This window comes from Aptenodytes patagonicus, chromosome 1 (assembly GCF_965638725.1).
Source record: "Aptenodytes patagonicus chromosome 1, bAptPat1.pri.cur, whole genome shotgun sequence".
In the NCBI taxonomy this organism is placed as follows: Eukaryota; Metazoa; Chordata; class Aves; order Sphenisciformes; family Spheniscidae; genus Aptenodytes; species Aptenodytes patagonicus.
Genome location: NC_134949.1, coordinates 53,854,847 through 53,875,262, shown reverse-complemented (window position 1 = coordinate 53,875,262; position 20,416 = coordinate 53,854,847). Strand labels below are relative to the sequence as shown.

The following is a 20,416-nucleotide window of genomic DNA, read 5'->3' as shown; positions in this document are numbered from 1 at the left end:
GGAGCTGCCCCGGAGCTGCCCCGGAGCTGCCCCGGCGCACCTGCGGCGGCCGGCCCCGCTGGCGCGGCCGCCCCGCAGAGCGCTGCCGCCGCCGGGGGCGAGGGCGATGCGCCTGGCGGGGCGGGCGGGCGCCGCTCCCCGCGCGCGCGCCCCTAGTCCGCAGCAACGGCCGGCACGCGGCACCGCAGTGGAGCGCGAGGCGCTGCCGTTGGCGAGTGGCGGGCGGGGCGGGGCGGGGCCGCAGGGGCTGGGAGGGCGGAGGCACGGAGCCCTCCGCGGCGGCGGCGAAGGGCTGGGGCAGGCGGAGCGGGCACCCAGTCCGGGCAGCCACTGAGAGCGCGCCAGCCGCGTCTCCCCAGCAACGGGCCTGGCAAGTCAGGGCTGCGCCTCCTCCCTCCGTCCCTCCCTTCTTCCGTCCGTCCGCGAGGGTCGTTATCCCCCTCAGCCCGGCCGGCCACGGGCACGGGGGCTGAGGCTGCCCGCTCCCCCCGCCCCGTCCTCCGGGCCGGGGCTCGGGGTGTGTGCATGGGAGTCGGGGGGGGGAGGTTCTTTATTGGCCTCGTCCTCCCCCCCCTTCTCTTCCACACTCCACCCAGAAACGATCCAGTGAAACTAGGAGGAGGTGATTCTCCTCCTCCCTCCTGCTGCTCCTCCTGCTGGTCTGGAAGGGACTGCAGGAATCTCGGCTCGGCTCTGCTCTGCTCTGCTCTGAGGCAGGGTCTGGGGAGGGGAGATCGTTCTGTGGAGAGAGGGGGCCGCTGTGGCCCGGGGTGTAGCTCTCAGTGCGTGGGGGGCTGCTTGGTTCCTGACCATGGGGAAGGACCAGGAACTGCTGGAAGCTGCTCGCACTGGGAATGTGGCTCTGGTGGAGAAACTCCTCTCGGGGAGGAAAGGAGGGATCCTGGGCAGTGGATCTGGAGCTATTCCCTTATCCAGCTTACTGAGGTAGGGACATCGTTCCCCATCAGATGCTGGGGATATTAACCTCTTCTTCCCTATCATCATCATCATCGCCCCTCTCATCTTCATTTCCATGCCTGCATCCTTCATAGTAACAATAAATCGTTCCCTCTCTAGCCAAGTACAAGTGTGCCTGTGTTTGAAGTCACAGGCAGGCATTTTATTAATATAGTGATACTGAATTTCTTGCCTTCAATGCGTCTGTAAGGTACTTGTTCATTCTGTTATTAGCTGTGGTGCAGAACTTACATTTTTATTGCTGGGCTAATATGCACAATATAATAATTACCCTTCCTTTGATATTTCATCTTCAAATTGCTACTTTTAATCACAGATGGAAGCGTTAATCACAGACAAGGCATTGCACTGTGGAATTCTGTGTTAAAAGCCATAGCTTCACCCCATACCCTCACCCATAGTTGCTACCCTCATTTGCAGAGGAAATTAGGCATGCTGTAGTAATGAGCCTACAAAACAAAGAAAGAGAATCTTTTTTATGAGAGATCATCGAGGCAGAGGAGGTGTAAAACTTACAGAGCAGGTTAGGTAAGAGCAGCATTACTTTCAAGGTACCTGGGTTCAGTGGAGTGAAACTGGGTTACTGGTCATGTTGGGTGAAAGGACTTAACTTTAGTCATTAGTCATATCTCAGGCAATCTACGGCATGGCTTTGATGTTAAGTTTCGTCATGCTCTTAAGTAAGAGCATTATCACAAGCATTTATGACATTTGACAATATTCAAATGAGAAGGTCTGCAGCACGCAGTCCAGTGTTAGTGTTCAATACTACACGAGGTAGAGCAAAAGAAGACAAAATGAACCGAAACACTGTTGACCTAGAACTTGAGTAAATTGGGTTTTTGGTTTGGTTTGGGTTTTTTTTCCTGGAAAGAAAGAAAAGGCCTAGAGAAATGGAAATTGCTTAAATGAAAATATATTTGTGATTCTATTGCCAGTACCTCCTTGTCAATATATTATTTCAGTGTTCCCTATTAGAGGAAATTTAGTGTAACTGTCCAAATTATACCTGTTTAAACTCTATTATAAAGTCTTGCTATTTAAAGCTGGTTTTAGTGCTGTAAACAGCAACAGTTCAGATATTCATAGTTTACCAAAGTTCTGTGGTGCCCCAGTTCAATTAATTATTGCACCATTGTTTAGTTACTAGCCCATTGACCAAAATCAAGACACACCATGCGATTGCTTTTTGTACTATACTTGAATAGGCTGCTTAGCAAGGATTATGCCAGATAATTGGTTGAATTTAAAATAAGAGTCTTCTTAAAATGTTATAACCATTTTTTGTAAGTACAGAAGTTCACTTCAGTACAATGACTAGCCATTTGTAATCCAGTTCTACTGCATGATTTGTGTAGTGACTTTCTTCAGGGCTAGTGCCTGTGCTATATTCTTGCACTGTTACTTTCATGTTGTATATCCTAAGTTCCATGTATCCAGAGGGAGTGTATCTGCTTGTGTTTTTTATTAAACAGCAGTATTTACTTTGTGTATAGGGAACACATTAACCATGTGTTTTGTATGTACAGATGGGTCATGACAATCATTATTTGTTACTCAGAAGTATTTTAGTCTTTTTTTAGTAGTATTTAGTCTTTTTTTTCTGGAAGTGCACTTAGCTTAAAGAGAAGTAAAGCAAAGTAAAACATGTACTGTTTTACTTATGATATTTCTTACTAATGTTATAAAGAATGTCTATGGCTTCTGTAAATGTAACTTCAAAAATTAAAAGTAAAAATTTAGCTACAGCTGCTAAAATATTTCTAATTTTAAAGAAGTTATTTGAATACATTTAAAAAGAATTCAGTAATGGATTGATGCATAAACATTCATAATCTAACACACTATTGAACATAATGCTTTTTAGAGGGAATCTTAACAATTTCATTGACTTCACCAGGAATGGTCAAAGTAGAAGCTACTATGCATTATAGAAAGCGTTTTCAAGAAAGAATTATATGTGTTAGGTCTTTTAACATTCCTTTTTTTGGAGATGTTGCATGATCTAACTGATGCCAGTAATTACAGATTAAGTCCAGAATGACATGCAAGATTAAGGTTGGATCTATCTTGGTACAGAACACATGGAAACAAAAGAAGTACTGAAAGGGAGTCATACTAACATCTTGATCCTGTTTAGGAAATCAACACTTACTGAAAACAGTAAAGTTGTAGAAGAGCCATAATCGTATGGTATAACAGTTTGAATTTGCGGTTGGGGGGATCTGAAGATTTTTTTAATAGAAAACCAATTGAAGTAGCTTACTAGTAGAGCTATACTAGTATTTTCTGCATACAGTTTATTAGACTAAAAACTGCTTTTGAAAGTTATAATAAAGAGAAAGCAATAGAAAAAATATAGGGACATATTTTTCTTCTTTTTATAGAATCTTTAGGAGACATTGTGTTTGACAGTGACTCCTGGTGTTTCATTGATCATAATTTTTGCTCAATTCCTAAAATGGTGCCCCAGAACTGTACCTGTCTCACAGTGGTGAGAAAGGTCCATGTTACTTTTTCTTTCTCCTTTTGGCAGTGCTGTTCCTAGCATTAGGTTGGAAGAGTCCAAGTCTTTCAGCGTACAAATGGACTAATACTGTGCCTGATATGTTGGACTTAGTAGCAGTACACTTTTCCTCTGGATTTCTTCTAAGTGCTGGAGACAACTCAGTTTATGTGGCTGAACTCTCCATGGCTTGATGCCTTTTTTGGTGGAAATTTGCTTTGCAGTAATTATGTACCTTGTGAATGAAATTTAATATTCATGAATTGACAAATACACATCGATTGTTATCTGAACCAAGGAACAAACTATCTGAGCTCTGATCTCCTATTTACATTTTTATAACACTTTTTTTCTGACTCTTAGTGTGTTTTATGGTACTTGGGGGAAAAAACAACCATACTTTTGTATGGTTGTTTTATAGTTGAACCTATTCATTGATGTTAATTGCAGAGTAAATTACCTAATTTTTAAAGGGCTGACTTCTAACTTACAAGTCATTATATTAAATTATGACAACAGTTCAGGAAAAGAACACTGTTCTGGAAGGCTATTTAGGCACACATATAAATATATGAATGAATTCCTGTGAGGATTTAAACACATGCTTAAAGCAGAGTATGTGTGAAGTGCATAAAAATGGTATATGCTTAATTAAGAGGTCATATGCACGCAGATATCTGTAATAGATACTCTGTAAGACCTCATGCCCAAATTGATCTAAAGCAATGCCAACAGACCAGTGATGTTTGACTGTGTGGACTGTATAACTTGTTTCAGTTCAGGAGAGGCATTGAAAGGCTCTGGGTCAGTTTGTGGCCCCCTACCTCAGTCTGCATATTTTGCTCTGGAATATAAAGATTGTGGGTGAATATACTGAGGGTGAATTCCTCAGATGCAAAAGTTAGCGTAAGGCATTGCAACATACTAGAGCAAGTATAATCCTCAGTAAACACCTGGCCTAGAGTAATTTAGTTGCTTAAATCTGGGTATTTATTGGCATTTTAGGTGCCCATGAGTTTCTGAGGCATCTGCATGGGCTGACAGACTTTAACAAAGAGCCATGCCCTGTGGAGATACAGCTAAATTCTGGGTGGGGTACACTAGGACATCTAAAGATGTGTTACACGTGTGTATAGGCTACAGTCTCCAACCCAAAACAGTAGAGCAGGGCTGGGATCTGTTCTTTTACTATGAAACGAGGATATTTTGAGACGCCTCAGAAAACGTTCAGAGTTTAGAAGACTGAACTGTAAGGGAAGTTTCTTTTCTCTGTTTCTTCTGGGATTCCACTTCCTGGAATTGTCACACATTAGTATCTTAACTACGTTTCATATTAAAAAACAAATATGTTTTTTAGGTGTGTAATAGATTGCAAAGAGAATTTTCAGATTTTTAAATTATTTCACTGGCTTTTATATTATTCCAGTAGAAACATGAAAACTTGAGAGTGAAATCCCACAGTCCCTCTAACAGAATGTACAATTAAATTCCTGTATTCCAAATCCTTAAATGTACATTAAATGATGTAACACATAAAAAGAGTAAAGCGTTTCTAACAAAAACGGTATTTTTAATTTGATTAATTTGATTATCTGCATATACAGAACATGTTTTCATTGACCAACCAGTTTTTCATTATTGGATAGAGACAGGCTTAATTTCTTTCAAAGTGTTTTAGGAAAAATAACTTTAAAGGTTTTCCGGTATCTCAGAGGCCTTATATCATTTTGCCACATGCAGTCACGTGCATGCCTTTTTGCCCTACTGATATGTTACAACCTAAAGAAAAATGGATAGTTCTTGATTAAATGCTCATTTTTAGTCGTCTTAAACTTTACATGTTAAAAGAGCTTTGGATTTTTAACAGGACTGTGGAATAGAGTATGAATTAATGTGAACTGGCACAGAGTGGTAGGGAAGGGCGAGTTGGCCCCTTCTTGCTTTTTGTTGGCTACTGCCATTACACAGCATGGGAGGGCGGAGCAGCCTGCATGGAGCTGTTTTTTTCCCCTTCTACACTTGGCAGATTGTGGCAGGGAATGGCTCCATTCTTTGCTTATCCTTACTTAGCGCAGCTACACCATGTATAGGCCTGGCCCAAGATATTTCTCCTCTAAAGTATAAGAAACCCAGCAAGCAGATTGTCAGTCTGCGAGTTGCAATCTGTTTCCTCATCTGTTTCTCAGAGCAGTGCCTTGTTTGCAGCAAAGCCACAGTTTAGCCTGATGGCCTCAGTGCACACTGAGAACCACGCAAGTCTTCTATCCTTGTGCAGAGCCTGTGATTCATTCAGCTTCCTGTACAAAATCAGATCACACTTAGATATGGCTTGTAGAGCAGAAAGTATTTAAAATATTGGAATACTTTATGAAGCTTTAGTTAAAATTTTAATAAAGTTGTTTTCACGTTATAATTTAAATAACAAATGGATCACCTTATCAACAAAAATAAAGGCACTAGTTCTGTTTTTCATTACAAATAGCGTTATTTAAAGTAAGAGAAACTTTCTTAGGTTGATTTTATAAAGAGATTGTATTATATGAGGCTTGCAGTAGCAGGGTTCTGGGCTTACATACTTCTGAGGTCACTTGTTTCTATGTTAGAAGGTATTTAGTTCAGCCAACCAATGCAGATAATAAAATGACAAGTATTTGTTACATACAGGTCATGCCCCAAGCAGAGACCAGCATTCCCAGATTCCCCAATTACCTTCTTTATCCTGTTAGAGTAGGAAACTTAAGTCTTTCAGGGACATACTTAATTTTTCTTCCTTTTGTCTTTCAGTATGAAATGCAAATTAATGATCACTGCAACTCTTAGTTTATGCTGTTCGATATTAGTGATAGTTGATTGCTGCCTTGATTCTGCATGTTTGCTCTTTCAAATGTATGAGCCTCTCTTAAAACTTAACCTTCATTTTGTTATTTTCTGCCTTTCTTAGACTTACTTTTATTCTTATTTCTGATAAATGCTTTCAATCGAAGTTTAGACAAAATTTTATTTTTGGAATTCCTTAGATTTCTTCGCAAGTTTGAAACATTTACAATATAGAAAGGTAGCAATACGGGCAGTATCCAGGACATCTGGTAGAAATCTCATTGTTAAGGGCAAGGCAATTCACAAAGTTTGTGTAATAAATCTTCCCTAGGAGTTCAGCATGATCCTGGATTCATAGTTCTGTAGTTAATCTCTATGGATAAGCTTCTCACTTCTCCTTACTCCAGATCTTGTTTTCTAAGTATTGTTCAAGTGTATGTTCTATTAATTTTCTAAAATGTTAGACCAAATGTAAAAAAATGACCAGCAAGAACTGCAGATCTAGTGTAAAATCTACCGAGGTCATATTATCTGCCCATAGATAGGATCAAGATATGGGGTGTAGCAGTGCTGGGAGGACTGATGGAGTTTATGATGGAGTCAGGAAGACTAATGAGGGAAATTTTACAAACATGTTAAGGAGAAGGTAAGGAAAAACCCCAGAAAGTTGAAGTGTCTGTAACTTAAAAGAATTCTTTTAGAATTCTTCTAGAATTCTTAGCCTCTAGATGGCTAGCATCTAACTCTGCAGAGGACCGTGTAAATGCATTTTGATCACCATCTTGTTTTCCCTCTTGTCTGACATTGATGATTTTAGTAGTTTGGTAATTCAATAGAATTAATGCTGCTTTATACATTTTTAAAATTGATATATTACATTGCTGCTTTTAAGTGGTAGTGTTATAGCAGAAGCAAGAGGGGAAGTAAATGAAATAAAATGAAGAATGATGTAATCTAAAAGATCTGCTATCTTGTGACTTGTCAAGGTTGGAAATGTTATGATGAGCAAATACAGATGCTTTTAAGACAAGCATTTTCACAGTCACTGCACTAGTGATCAAGAAGAACATAACCATGTTTCTAAAAATCTACAGGTAGATTCTTCTATTTGCCTCAGTTTCAGTTCATATGGGTATTCATGGATGAGCTCTTAAGGAACTGCTTATAGCTCTAGGCCATTTTTTTATTGCCCTGACATAGGCACTAGTTGAAGCATCCTATAAACTGCTTTAATTTATGCTACTGGTATATAATCCCTAAGGGACGATACAGTGTAGAGTGCAGTTACAGTCCCTTTCCTTCCGCAAGCTTAGCCTGCTCGCCTGGGGAGGTGACATATACAAGAGTTCCACAGCTGGAATTCCTTTCTGCCATGGAATTTTTCTTCTGGCCACTTCCAATCGGAGTACACATCCTAATCCTTTTTATTACTTCAAGGTAAAATATTTTGACAACTTTTAATGTTAAATGTGTAAGGCATAATAAGCAGTGTTAATTCCTGCCTACTGATATGACATTTTCATGTACACGGATCCTGTTGGGAAGTAGGGAATACATTTTGTTTGAACTTTATAGCCTTTATGGGAAGACTTTTATTACTTTTTAATTACTTTTTCCTGGTGACAGTATTTTCAGTATGTTCATTTTGCATTTAAGAAGTGATATAACAACTCTTCTGTACCTAATTTAACATCTATGAATTTCTAATAATGTACATGTATCTAATATAAGAAAGGTTCTGTGAAATTTAATTCCATGAGGTTGTGCTTTTATTAAAATCATTTTACACTCCCATTTATTGCACATACATTTTCTAAAGAAAGAAGAAATGCTAAAAATGACATCTTGAGTGCAATTTGGTTCCAATTTAAAACACCCAGTGGTAGCTATGTTTCTATAGGTGTCGATGTCTCTGCTAGGTGTCTAAGTTCCCATTATAGCCAATGGAGATCTAGTCAATACAGTTAGGGAGCAAAGTGATTCAGCTCAACCCAAAGTAGGTATTGAATGATTTTATTTCAAACTGAACCACATCCCTAATTTAAATATTTTTGTAGGTAAAAATATTTCAGTGAAGAACAGGAAAACAATTCTAATTGAAGGTATGTGTAGAATATATATAAAAATGACCACTTAAATAGCTAGGTTAAAACAAAATTTGGGTAGAATTTCTCTCCTTCTGTATTTTATAGCTGATTTGGATGAATTCAGAAGTAGTAGGCATTAGGTACTGACCAGATAATCAATAGATTATCCAGATATCATCAGATATCAATAGATTATCTGGTCAAGAGGCAGTATCCTGGATGGTTGAAGTTAGAGATACATGAAAAATACATAAAATGCATGATGTTGTATTACATGAGGTTTGTTACAAAATCGCCAAGTGTGCAAGAATGGAATTAGAAAAGCCTTAGCTGGAGTTGAAATTAGTGAGGGATAGGAAGGGCAAAAGTAAATATGTTGACAGCGAAAGAAAATGTGGACCCACTGCTCAGTGGGGCAGGAGACCTAGTGAAAAAGCACATGGAAAAGCCAAGGCACTCATTGCCTTTTCTGCTTTGTAGAAATGAAACATTACCTACAGTAGAGGAAGATCAGGGGAATGCTTGAATTCAAGGGACCAATGTTACTGCAAGGCCACTGTTATCTTTGGAAGATCACGTCAAACATGGGAAGTTTCTGATGACTGGAAAAGGAAACTGAAAATGACTGGAAATGTCACGCCCATCTTCAGAAAGGGCAAGAGGAAGGTTCTGGGGTCATCAGGCTGATCAGTCTAACCTAAGTCCTAGGGAAAGTTACAGAGCATATCCTCATGGAAGTAATTTCCAGGCACATGAAGGACAATAACGTGATTGAGAACACCCAGCATAGATTTACCAAGCTCAAATCATACCTGACCAACCTTAATTGCTTTCTACAATGAGATAACTACCTCTGTGGACAAGGGGAGATCCATGAATGCTGTTTAACTTTAGAGCAGTCTGTTCAGTCAAAATGGTGAGCTGTGGACTGAGTAAGGGGATGATAAGATGGGTGGAAACTTGGCTGGACTGCGTGGCTCTGAGGGTTGTGATCAACAGTACAAAATCCAACTGTTGGTGTCTATTAGAGGGTTTCCTCAGGATTCAAGGGCCGGTATTGATTGCAATATATCAAGTATAGCAGGTTTGTAGATGATACCAAACTGGGGAGAAACAATTCATATGAAGAACTGCTATTAGGAGGGACTTGGACAGGCTGGAGAAATGGGCTGATTGGAGCCTCATGAAATTCAGCCAAAGCCATTGTGAAGTCCTGCAGCTGGGAGTGAATAACCTCTTGCACCACTACAGGCTCTTATGCTGGAGTTGGACAATTTTTTGTGGTGTTCTTCTTTTTCTGTCATATTAGTAATTACAAAAACATCAGTATCACATTTAGTCTTTGAGTTTACACATTAGCAACTTCTTTCTCCTGTAGGAATGGTGTGATTGGTGTGTGGATTTTTTCTTAACCCTTCATAGCCCAGACAAGTGCTGAAATAGGTTAAGTTGTGAAGTATTCATGTTGTCACAGTATGAGAAGTGTCCAGGAAATAGATACCTTTTAGAGAAGGTAAAAAGAAGAAGAGTTTTATAAATTAGAATTGGGAATATCTTCTGGAATAAGTATTTTTCCTCTGCATATTGCCTGAATTTCAAACCTTTGTGATGTAACTTTCTAGTGTGTTTGTTAGTGGTAGTTCTGAGAGTTAACTGTGAGTTTAATGTCTTCCATGTTTACTTGCTGACTTGTCAGGGTCATTGTTTTCTATTTTTAGATGCCACTAGATATGAGTAGTGAATCTGTGTCTCTAGGTTATTTTTGCAGATTAAACCCCCCAACACATTAATATTAGCAGTTTGACCCCAGAATCTCAATTAAGTCATTGGTAAGGTTTCATAAAAAATGTAATTTACACTTATTTTTAGTTTTCAATTTTCTCAAGTAATTATTTATCCAATTCCATATCCTCCTTGTCGTCTGTATAGCTAATTTGTCAGATTATGCTCATAAGTAATTTGCAATCACTCTGCTTCCTGTTTTGTGCACATTTATTGCAGAGCAGTATCTTGCATAACCAAGTGGTCTAATGATCTGCCAGGGATCTTCTCACATAATGTGCACAAGTAACATTTCAGAGAACGAAATACACCAAATGTAGAAATAAAGCATATTTTATATGTTACAAATCTACTGTTTGCCTGACACAATAGTTAAATCTATCCCCTCTATTTTTACTTTCATGTAGACTATGTAAGTCTTGATTTCAGAAGGATAGGAGTCATGACATAAGCAGAAAGTGAAGCCTCTAAAAGAATGGAATAGGCATGTGTTCTGGGTGAGGAGATGTGTGTGGCTAGAAGACAAGTGGAGGGAGAGAGACCTGAACAGGGGTATTTGGAGTGTTTTGGCAAGCAGGCTGTATGTAAAAATCTGAAAAGGCTGGAATGCTAGAAATGGTTGGTAAAGGAAAAGGGTATAAGATTTGAGAGTAGGAATAAGAACTGAGACTGCTTGACCAGGGAGGTTAGCACTGGTGAGGCGTGAAAGAGGCAAGCTGAGGAGACAAGATACAAGGAACAGGGCAAAAGGAGTTATACCACCACTCAGCACAATAAAGAGAAAATGTATGTCCACTGAAATACAGTTTTCTTTCAAAGCCTGACATTTTCATATTTCCTTGCTATAACAAATATTTGTGAAATGCATTTGCAAACTGTCTCATTTTCTTTTAGTGCTAAAGTAGACAGTGGTTAATAAAGTGCCATCAGTCATTCCATTAGTTTAAGTGGAAGAGGTTGTTGTGATGGATATAGAGATCCTAAATCATCTGGTAAAATTTTGCCAAGATGACACCACATGGTGAAATTTCAGGAGTTTTAGTTTGCTTTTTTATTAATGGTAAAAATAAGTTGCTGGTGCAGTTTTTATTTAGTCCCCTGAATGTAGGCATTACATTTTTTTAATGACATAATAATGTAGTCTTTTCTTTCACAAGGTCCTTACCTCAGTTGTGGCCTAGGATAGACAGTGCTCATTGAATAAGCAGTTATTCAGTATATTTTATCCTTACTATTCAATGTTTAGCCCCGAGCCTTATTTATTGCACACAATTCAAACTCTTCTCTAGAAAAAGAATGATTAATTTTTCTCCTGGGTTTTGCAGTGGTGTTTGTCACTATAGTATCTGACTGCTTCACAACATTAATGAGTTTACTGTCACAGTACTTCCATGACTGAGTAAGGGTGTTAATATCTGCAGTTCACAAATGCTAACTGAAGCACAGTTAGATTATGGTGAGAAGTATCCACTGACTTGGTGTTTCTAACTGGTGACTACAAGGAGGTCATTTTTCACAGTATTAATATAGTTAGTGTAAAAACATAGGAATGGCTCTGCTTAGTCAGAATGAAGGTCCATCTAGCCAAGTACTCTTCTGCAGTAGCGACTGGGAGTTAAGAGGCTGGTCTTAGAAGAATATAGTAGCAAAGCAAGCATATAGTAAGTAATACTTCCTCCAGTGTACTCTCACAGCTTCCGACAATTTACAGCAGCTTTCTGAGACAGATGTATTGTCTTTGTATTTAATAGCTCCAGTGGATTTTTCTTCCATGCATTTGTTCAATTGGTCTTTGAAGCAATGCAAATTTTTAGCATTCATAGCATCTCACAGCAAGGGTTTCACATCTTAATGAAGTATTATGTGAAGAACATTCTCTATAAATTAAGTAGCATTTTATATGTTCACATGTATAAAGATCTGTTCAGCTGTTCAGAAGTTTGTTTCTGGAGTACAGACACGGATAGAATCCAGTTCTGTGGTGCAGCATTAAACTGCTGTTCCTGTTCTTAACTTGTTTAATTGATTTAGTAGATACCAATGGACCTTTTAATACCTTTGATTTTCAAAAAGAAAAGAGTTCTTATTCAGTCATCCCCATTATAGGGGATAGGCCTTCAGCTGTTCCAAGATCAGCATTCATTGCACAGGGAAAAATAATATGGAATCATGTAATTATTAAGGCTAATGCATATGTGTAAGCAGGATAACTTAGCACCAGCACTTTAATCCTTGCCTTTGCAACCTCAATAATTTTTTTTAATGCACTTTTCTGTATTTATTTATACATATATTTCCACAGGGAAAAAAAAATTTCAACAGAAAACTATATTTCTTTTGAGAATGTAGATATAGACTACCTGTGTGGTGGTAAACAGAACATAATTAATTTGGAGATGCCTCTATTAATTTACAAAAAATACAACTCCTGATGTGTATCTAATATCCTTATAAAAAATGATGTGGAATTAGAGATCAGAGGTGCTGGTGGATATTTCTTTTTTTTTTTTTCCCTTTTTTTTTTTTTTTCCTTCTTTTTGGCAAGTAATGATACGCATTTGAACAAGATTCCCATCATATTACCTGAAACAGCGAAGGTGAGGCAAGGAAAATCAAACTTTAATTATTGAAAGTAATTTGTGAAGATGGAAATGAAACAGCTGCATGTAGGGGAAGGATGTTATTTTCCTCTCTTCTTTTGTGGGAAACAGTTATTGAGGAAAGAGCAAGGTCATTCCGCAGTGGCGAAATGTTTCCTCTTATATGTCTCCTCTTATATGTCATGCCCTAGAAAGATAGTTTGAGGCATGAATGGGGTATGTATCATTTCCCCACTTAAACTGGCGAATCAGAGTTAATGAATTACTTCAGGAGTAAACTTTACAGTAGATGAAGCCAGTCCTGGTCACTGGTACTTAACATGTTGGTATTGCTTAACCAAAAAAGAGAGAAACTTCAGCATTCAGCCTCCATGTCTCTGTCATTCAGGCAAGAATAAATGAAAGAAAGGTAAAAGGAAAAGTTCATTGTACATTTGCAGGCCCAAGAATTTTGACATAATGCCAGTGTTTGAGAGCACACCCATCCCGTGTGATCTGAAGGAGAATATATGTGATTGATTTGGAGCTGCCTATAGCAGTCTAAAAATACTGGTATTTGATTGTGACATTATTGTGATACTAGTTTTGTGAACTTTGTGAATTATGGTGAAGATTATCAGAAATGCAACCAAGAAAGAGGATTTGGATCCAGATGCAGATTTTGCAGAAAATCTTGGAGAAGCAACGAGAGAGACTCAGTATGATGCTGTTGTTTGATCTCTTCTAACTCCCAAGAAACTGATCTTGGGGAGCAGGTTCAGGCTTGGGCATCAGCTGGGTTTAGAGGTGGACTGTTGAGACAGAGGGAGCGGGGTCATGAGAAATGCAGTGAGATCCAGAACCTCACAGGCTTGGGTTCCTTTACTCGCCACTCATTATAATCTATAATACGTATGTTTATTATTTAAAAAAATACACTGCTCGAAAGGCAAATTTACTTTGAAGAGATGGAAGCATGTACTTAAAAAGCACCCACCTTAATGCTTTCTTCAGTTCAAGGATTAAAGTGGCAAATGTTTCATAGGGTTAAAGTTCCAGATGTTTGGTCAAGTGATCTGTATGTGTATTTTACATCTGCTTCTACATCTAACAAGCCACTGCTTACTGAGTTGCCCCTAAAGAATAGTAGTTTATTTTGGGATATTTGCTTCTCCACTCCCAAGTGTGCAGAGTGCCAAAATCTTCATTTTAAGATGGAAGTATGTTGCACTAGATTTGAAAATACTGCAATCTTTTGTTCTTTTAAAAAAAAAAAAAAAAATTAAATAAAGATAATAGTTTAAAACAAGTAAATTTTTGCTGAAAGGAAAGATCTGGGAATTTATATAATTAAAGGGCTCCCAGCAACAAAACACAAAAATTTGTTAGATTTCAGAAATACTTCTAAGGCATTAACTTGTGAAAAAAAGACTTAGCCATGCTGAAATAAGAACATTTTCTTTTCATCCTGTGTTTTCCCTTGTTGAATGTGCCTCATAGAATCAGAAGAAGAACCTTTGGCTTGTATTGCTCAAGGACTCAAACTAGACCAGTGACTTCTTCAGTTAGTGTTTAGGAATAAGTTTTATTTGGTTGAATTTTTTAATACTGTTTCTCACAGAATACTAGATACTCATCTCACGGCTAAACGAAGTTGAGCCAGTTTGTGATGCGACTGTTTTAACAATGATAGATACTCAAACTCTTAATTTTTCTGTTGGTGAGGGTTGTACAATGGAAAAATAGGCTTTTTGTTGTCAGTTTGCAAAACATACTTGGAGCTGACTTTAATCAGATGGTCTATTCACTCTTTTGATCAAACTTGAGGGTATACAAGAACTCTGAGACCTAGACCCTTAGCAGCAGTTATGACAAGGTATCCTTGCCACAGGAATCATTTAAGTGCTCCAAAACTGTGAAAGAGTTACATAGGTATAAATGTCAGAAAAGGAGTAACAGCAACAGAAATCTTGTGATGTGTTTCCAATGTATAAATAGTTTTTGCCACGAAATGAACTGTTACACCATTTGCTTCTCCTCCTCTTGCTTTAAAGCTCACCTGGTTGTAACAGGGCACAGACTCAGGAAATAATAAGTTCTGAGAAAAGAAAGTGAGATTGCTAAGAAATGTCTGCTTTTAAAACAGCCAAGAGCATCCTCTCTGTTAGGCTGCCTACTTCAGTAGACAACCTCCAGGGAATAAATCAGCTAATTACGACCATGGTAAGAGACAGACAGAGCTTTCTTTCCTGTCCCTCAGTAACTAAATATTGTTTTCATAGAATTTTTTCTCCTCCTTATCTCTCCTTTTCCCAGTATAACTGTTTTTCTTCCCTTCATTTCTCTCACTGTGACACACAGCTTGGAAAGGGGGAAGAAGTTAGGAAGTGAAGAATCCTGAAGTTCCTTATGTCAACCTTGAAAAAGAGGACCTTGCTGCAGATACTCACCCCAAGGCCAGGGAGTCCAGTATGAAAAAATTGAAAGATCTAAGTTAATGCCATTGGAGAATGGAGAAGGCACTAGATTTGGCAATGGCATGGAAAAGTAGAACATAATCAGGGCAAAGTTCTTCGTTAAGCCTGAAAGAACAGACACAGTGCTGGGCAAAAGTGATAAGATCAGGGATACAGGATTGATTTGAGATGTGGGGTATGATAACTTCCTGGAGAGAGAAGAAGAGATCCACTTTCAGAACCTTCCTCAAAGACTGATGAAAACTAAGAAGTGGCAAATAAATTTATTTAGTGACAAGAAAATACATACGAGTGGTTGGATGTTGTCTGGTCTTTGCCCAACGGACCTGTAGCGTATGTGAATGAATCTGCCTAGCTGCTTGGGAAAATGCCAAAACCAAAACCACCAGCTCTGAAAAAAGGCAGAAGGAAGGAGCTGAGTCCCTTTGTGGTATTTCTGTTTAAATGTGTTCTTGGGTTAAAAAAAACCTCAGGAGAGAATGAGAGACAGCAGGCCTCAGGATTACTCTTTAAAGGATGGAGCCAGACTGTCTAGACCTCTTTGGAAGGAAGTATACTACTTTGGCTAGTCTTCAATTCATAGAAGCTCATTACTCAAATCTCCTTTGAAAATACAACTTTCTTAAATGACACAAGATGTCACCATTTCTGGATAAGTTCCCAATAAACTCTAAAGAGGAATTAAGAACAATTATTCCAGAAGGTCAGCTCATAGTACACATCTCTCTCCAAGTTTCACTTGACTTGGATGATGTCATCTTCACTTGAGATGCTGTGGCATTGTCAGTATTTTCAGCAACTGTCATGCAGCATGCATTGTTACATTCTTCTGAGATTCTTGGAAAAGTCCAGAATACAGCTGAGATCTTCCTGAGAAGCATGAACCTTTTGGTAAAACTGACAATTCATTATATTCCTGAAAAGTTATTTTTGGGTCTTTGGGGATTTCCTTTCTCAGCTCCATAGAAAGCAATCGATATACCAGATTCATTTCAGACTATTGCACTACCACACTTTCTGGGCATCACATGAGCCTTCTATAAAGCATATGAAACTCTGGAAAGGATTGCTTTATTTTCACTGTAACTAAAAAGCACATGCTTTCAAAGCAGTTGGATTGACGCTCACACAGGGAATTGTCAGGAACTATTTAAATGAGTGCAGATTTATTAGAGCAGTGAAGGGGGCTGTCCTGTCTGTGTTAGCACTGCTCAGTGCATTCTTCTAATCGTATGCAATTTTAGTCACATGGCCTAACATTCAGCTCATCACAGGCAAATGCACTATAGTTTTGATGAAAAATCTCTTTCCCTTTGCAACTCTATTAGGGCTCATTATTGTACATCTAAGCATACAGAACTTGACAATAATATGAATGATTAAAATATTTGTTTTTCATTTAAAGTTGGTATTTAAAACACTCTTGGTTAATTTATGAAGAATTATTTTCTTTCTAAGAGAGTTTTCAGTTTAGTTTTGATGGGCGTCATGCAAAGAGATTTAGCTAGATTTGAAAATGCTGAAAAACCTGTAAAGAAACACATTGGACTAAGATTAGTGATTTGTGACCCACCTTAAAAATTGTCGGAAAAGGCAATAACGGCCTGACTTTAACTTCTCATTTGAAATGTAATCTGTCTCTTAATTTGGTATTGTGTTGCTGTGCTGAAGTTGGCCATATGTAATACAGTATCAGATTTTTTTCCATCATATTGAAGTGATTGTTTGATTTTTGAACAGATTTTTTGGTCAGTAAGCATATGCTCTGAGTAGCAGTTACTGTACCCAAAGAGAAGTTTGCCACGCATCCCTTAAAATTGATTCTCAGGCTTAAGCTGTGATCATTTATCTTTAGCATAACAGCTGAAGACTTGCACACCTAAACATTAATCCACATTCCAAGTGAACAAAATGTATTGTGGCTACCAGCGATGTATTGTGTAACTACACACTGAACATATTAATGATACTGTGTAACTGAGTGTTACTGCTCCCATTTGTGCTAAATATTACACATCACAAATTCTGTTAGTGCTTTGATCATTAGATTCTCTTTTCCAATTGAAACACTATCAAGTTGTGTTTATCTGTTTCACTATTAATCAATAGTGAGCTAGCCTATCAATTTCTCAATAGGTCAGTATTTTCCACTACAGCTTAAAAACTTAAATGTAAATAATTGTTCACTTTACCTTCACACTTTTTTCTGTTTAGGAATGTTTCTTAAATGCTAATGAGACAGGGCTTGGTACCACCATCCTCCAGAAAATAATGCAAGTAGGAGAAAACATACTGAAGAAATTTTGCAAATAAATTTTGAGTGGTGTCTTGCCTGTAGAGGAAACCTTGAAAAATCTGGAAATGAGCGCAGTCACAGTTAGGTAGCCATGTGTCCCTTTTGTAGATCTATGCTTCAGTGAAAAGAGCAAGTTCCTTTCCTTAGAGGCACGCATTTCTCAAATGATATGATGACAGTGAAGGTACATGTCTTTCCCCCCCTCCCATCCCTATGTTTTTTCAAGAAAGTGGAGGTGTCTATATGTCTGTAGGTATGCATGAATGTGTGACATAGCCATGAAGTGCAGCTAATCCTACTGAAACAGGTAGTAAAATTAAAGTGGATAAAGATTTCTTGTTTTTTTAAAGCCAGCTTTAATGAAGTTTCTCAGCATAGAAATTACATGGAGTGTAAGAGAATCCAAAACAATAGTTAAGCTGATAACCTTATCACTCACCTCTGATGTGGAGACTCACGTTCAAGTCTCTGGTCTGTCATTATCCCAAGAGGGTTCTCTAACCACTGGTTTACCCAACATGCTTTTTCCCTGGTCCAAAGATTACATATAGTTACATAAACTTATTGAAATAGTTTCAAAAAGACTTAAAACTTCCAAGCATTATTGGTCAGGACACTTCCTTGGAAAACAGAGCAATGGTAAAGGGAGACTTTAATCTTCCCATCATAATCCAGCACTCTTGAGTTTCACATTCTGTTCTTTCCTTTTTAAAAAAGTAGAAACAACAAAAAAAACCCACTTCAGAATGAATCTTAGTTTAAGTTTCACATAGAAAAGTGGAATTATCAAAAACTCAAAAAGTGGAAGTCAAACACTTTACTGGATTGTAAAGGCAATATGGTGCAAAGTAAGGGAGTGTTCTGTTTGTACTATATTGAATCTTTTTTAAACTACACTTCTCAGCTCAATTATTTTTGTGTGATGACTTTTCTGAATGAGTAAGAAATGTATTAGAGCTTTGATGGTAGCTTCAGAAATGTTAGCACTGTTTGAAGTGGACTTGCAGTTATCTTCTCTGTGGCATGGACTTCAAAGAAGTACAGAATTCTAAACTTCTCGAAGTATTATGACTATGTTTTTATAGACTTAGCAAGAACTACACAATTATGCATGTATCAGTCGTAGGTTTGATCTGTTTAGGCACTGAACAAGATTGAAAACTGTTCCCTTTTCAGATGGGTATCATCAGTCCATTCTTGTCCATGGTGAAGTTTTATATTTGTACAATAATTTTCATCTGCTGAAGTGATTCCTGTTCATATATGACTTCTAGGTGAACTGTTTTGGGAAAAACACGTTCATTAAAATATTACATTACTGAAATACACCAATTTAGAGCATAGAGGTTTCTCTTAACTATGTCCTTTTCTTTCTCTCCCTTTCCCCCATCTCTCTCTCTTCGTTTCTCTGCCCACCTCTCTCCCCCCTCCCTGTTCCCCCTCCCTGCCTTTCTCTGCCTCTCTCTCCCCATCACTCTCTCTCCCTATTAATCTATCTTTCCATCCACCCTCTCTCTCTCCTCCCCTCTCTCTCCATCCACATCTCTCTCTGCCTCCCTCTTTCTCTCTCTCTCCCTCCCAGTTTAAATCATAAAAAGAATCACCTGAAACAAAATAATACAAGAATGCAAATCAGGAAGCATTGCCTATTGAGCTGGAAATAGTTAGATGGAAGGATATAGTGACAAAAAGAAGTAGTCTGAAAAAAGAGAAATTAATGTCTTTGTTTAGAAGAAAATTGGTGCTCCTCCCTGAGGATGAGCCAATGACAAGTATGATTAGACTAAAACAGGACAAGTCACCCATAATCCCATCCAACATTAAAAAGGAAAAGAGTGAAAGGGAGGAGAAGACATGTTTTACTTAGAATATGGAAATCTGCTTGGGTTGTATACTCTTTTCTATGAACTGAGACTTACCATAATAAGAATAGCAAATATCCTAAAGAATTCCTGGAGTATTTGACTGATTATACTTAACTTCATGAAGGAATAAAAGCCTGAGGAGAAATACCTGATAGGAACATGAAGTACTTCAGACATTTAAGAAAAGAGCTTAAGATGAGAATGTCTGATATATTTTCAGAGATAATTTAGATGACAGCTACAAGTGAAAAGAAAAAAAAGTGTGACTAGAGATTACTGGCGGTAAAGAGAGAAAAGTTTTAGATTCACAAGCATTGGATTGACTTTGGTGATATTACTAGATTGTGTTGTATAGGTATCATGTTCAGAAATGCCTTTCTTTTTAATGTATTGTAAACAAAAGAATTTACACTCAGGTGCTTCAGATTTACAGTGGAGCTGCTTTGGAATAAGGATGAAGAATAACATAATTAAAGTAATTATTTGTATAGAAAAGCAAAAAGAGTTGGGGAAAGTACAGTGACTGGCTAATTTAGTGGTTTATAACAAACCTGGGGAGATGGGTACCAGTGACACAGCGAGGAGCAGTCTGAGGACTACCAAGAAGGACTACAGAGCCCTGGGAGCGGCGGTAAGGGACTCAGGAGCGCAGGTAGTTTTTTCATCAATCCTGCCGGTGAAAGGGAAGGGGTTTGAAAGGGCCAGTCGAATCTGGCGAGTCAACAAATGGTTATGGGACTGGTGCCACAGCCAGGGGTTCGGCTACTTAGACCATGGGACTCGCTTTGAGAAACCTGGTCTACTGGGGGCTGACAGGGCCCATCTGTCAGAGGAGGGGAAGAACATCTTCAGTCATAGGCTTGCCAAGCTGGTGAAGAGGGCTTTAAACTAGAGATGCCGGGGGAGGGGAACCTCAATCCATCCCACTCCTACCAGTTTGATGCCAGGACCAGCAATAGATGCCCAGAGCCTGGAGAAGGAACACGGGTCAGCAAGAGAGGGCCTGAAGAGCAGCACAAAGGAACTCCA

At 38.5% G+C, this 20,416-nt stretch overlaps 1 protein-coding gene across 8 annotated transcripts in view; it reads left to right on the top strand.

Annotated features, from left to right (window-relative positions):
• The first annotated feature begins 477 nt into the window (after positions 1–477).
• The window catches only part of ANKS1B (ankyrin repeat and sterile alpha motif domain containing 1B), a 450,635-nt gene continuing 430,696 nt past the window's right edge, over positions 478–20,416 (top strand). For 3 of the 8 annotated variants that reach the window (XM_076335287.1, XM_076335320.1, XM_076335281.1), the window contains exon 1: positions 487–945. In XM_076335287.1, coding sequence (XP_076191402.1) covers positions 812–945 — 134 coding nt within the window. In that variant the 5' untranslated portion in view covers positions 487–811. Of the gene's footprint in view, positions 946–20,416 lie in introns of all 8 variants that reach the window. The other 5 variants (XM_076335293.1, XM_076335278.1, XM_076335268.1 and 2 more) reach the window with 3 other exon arrangements.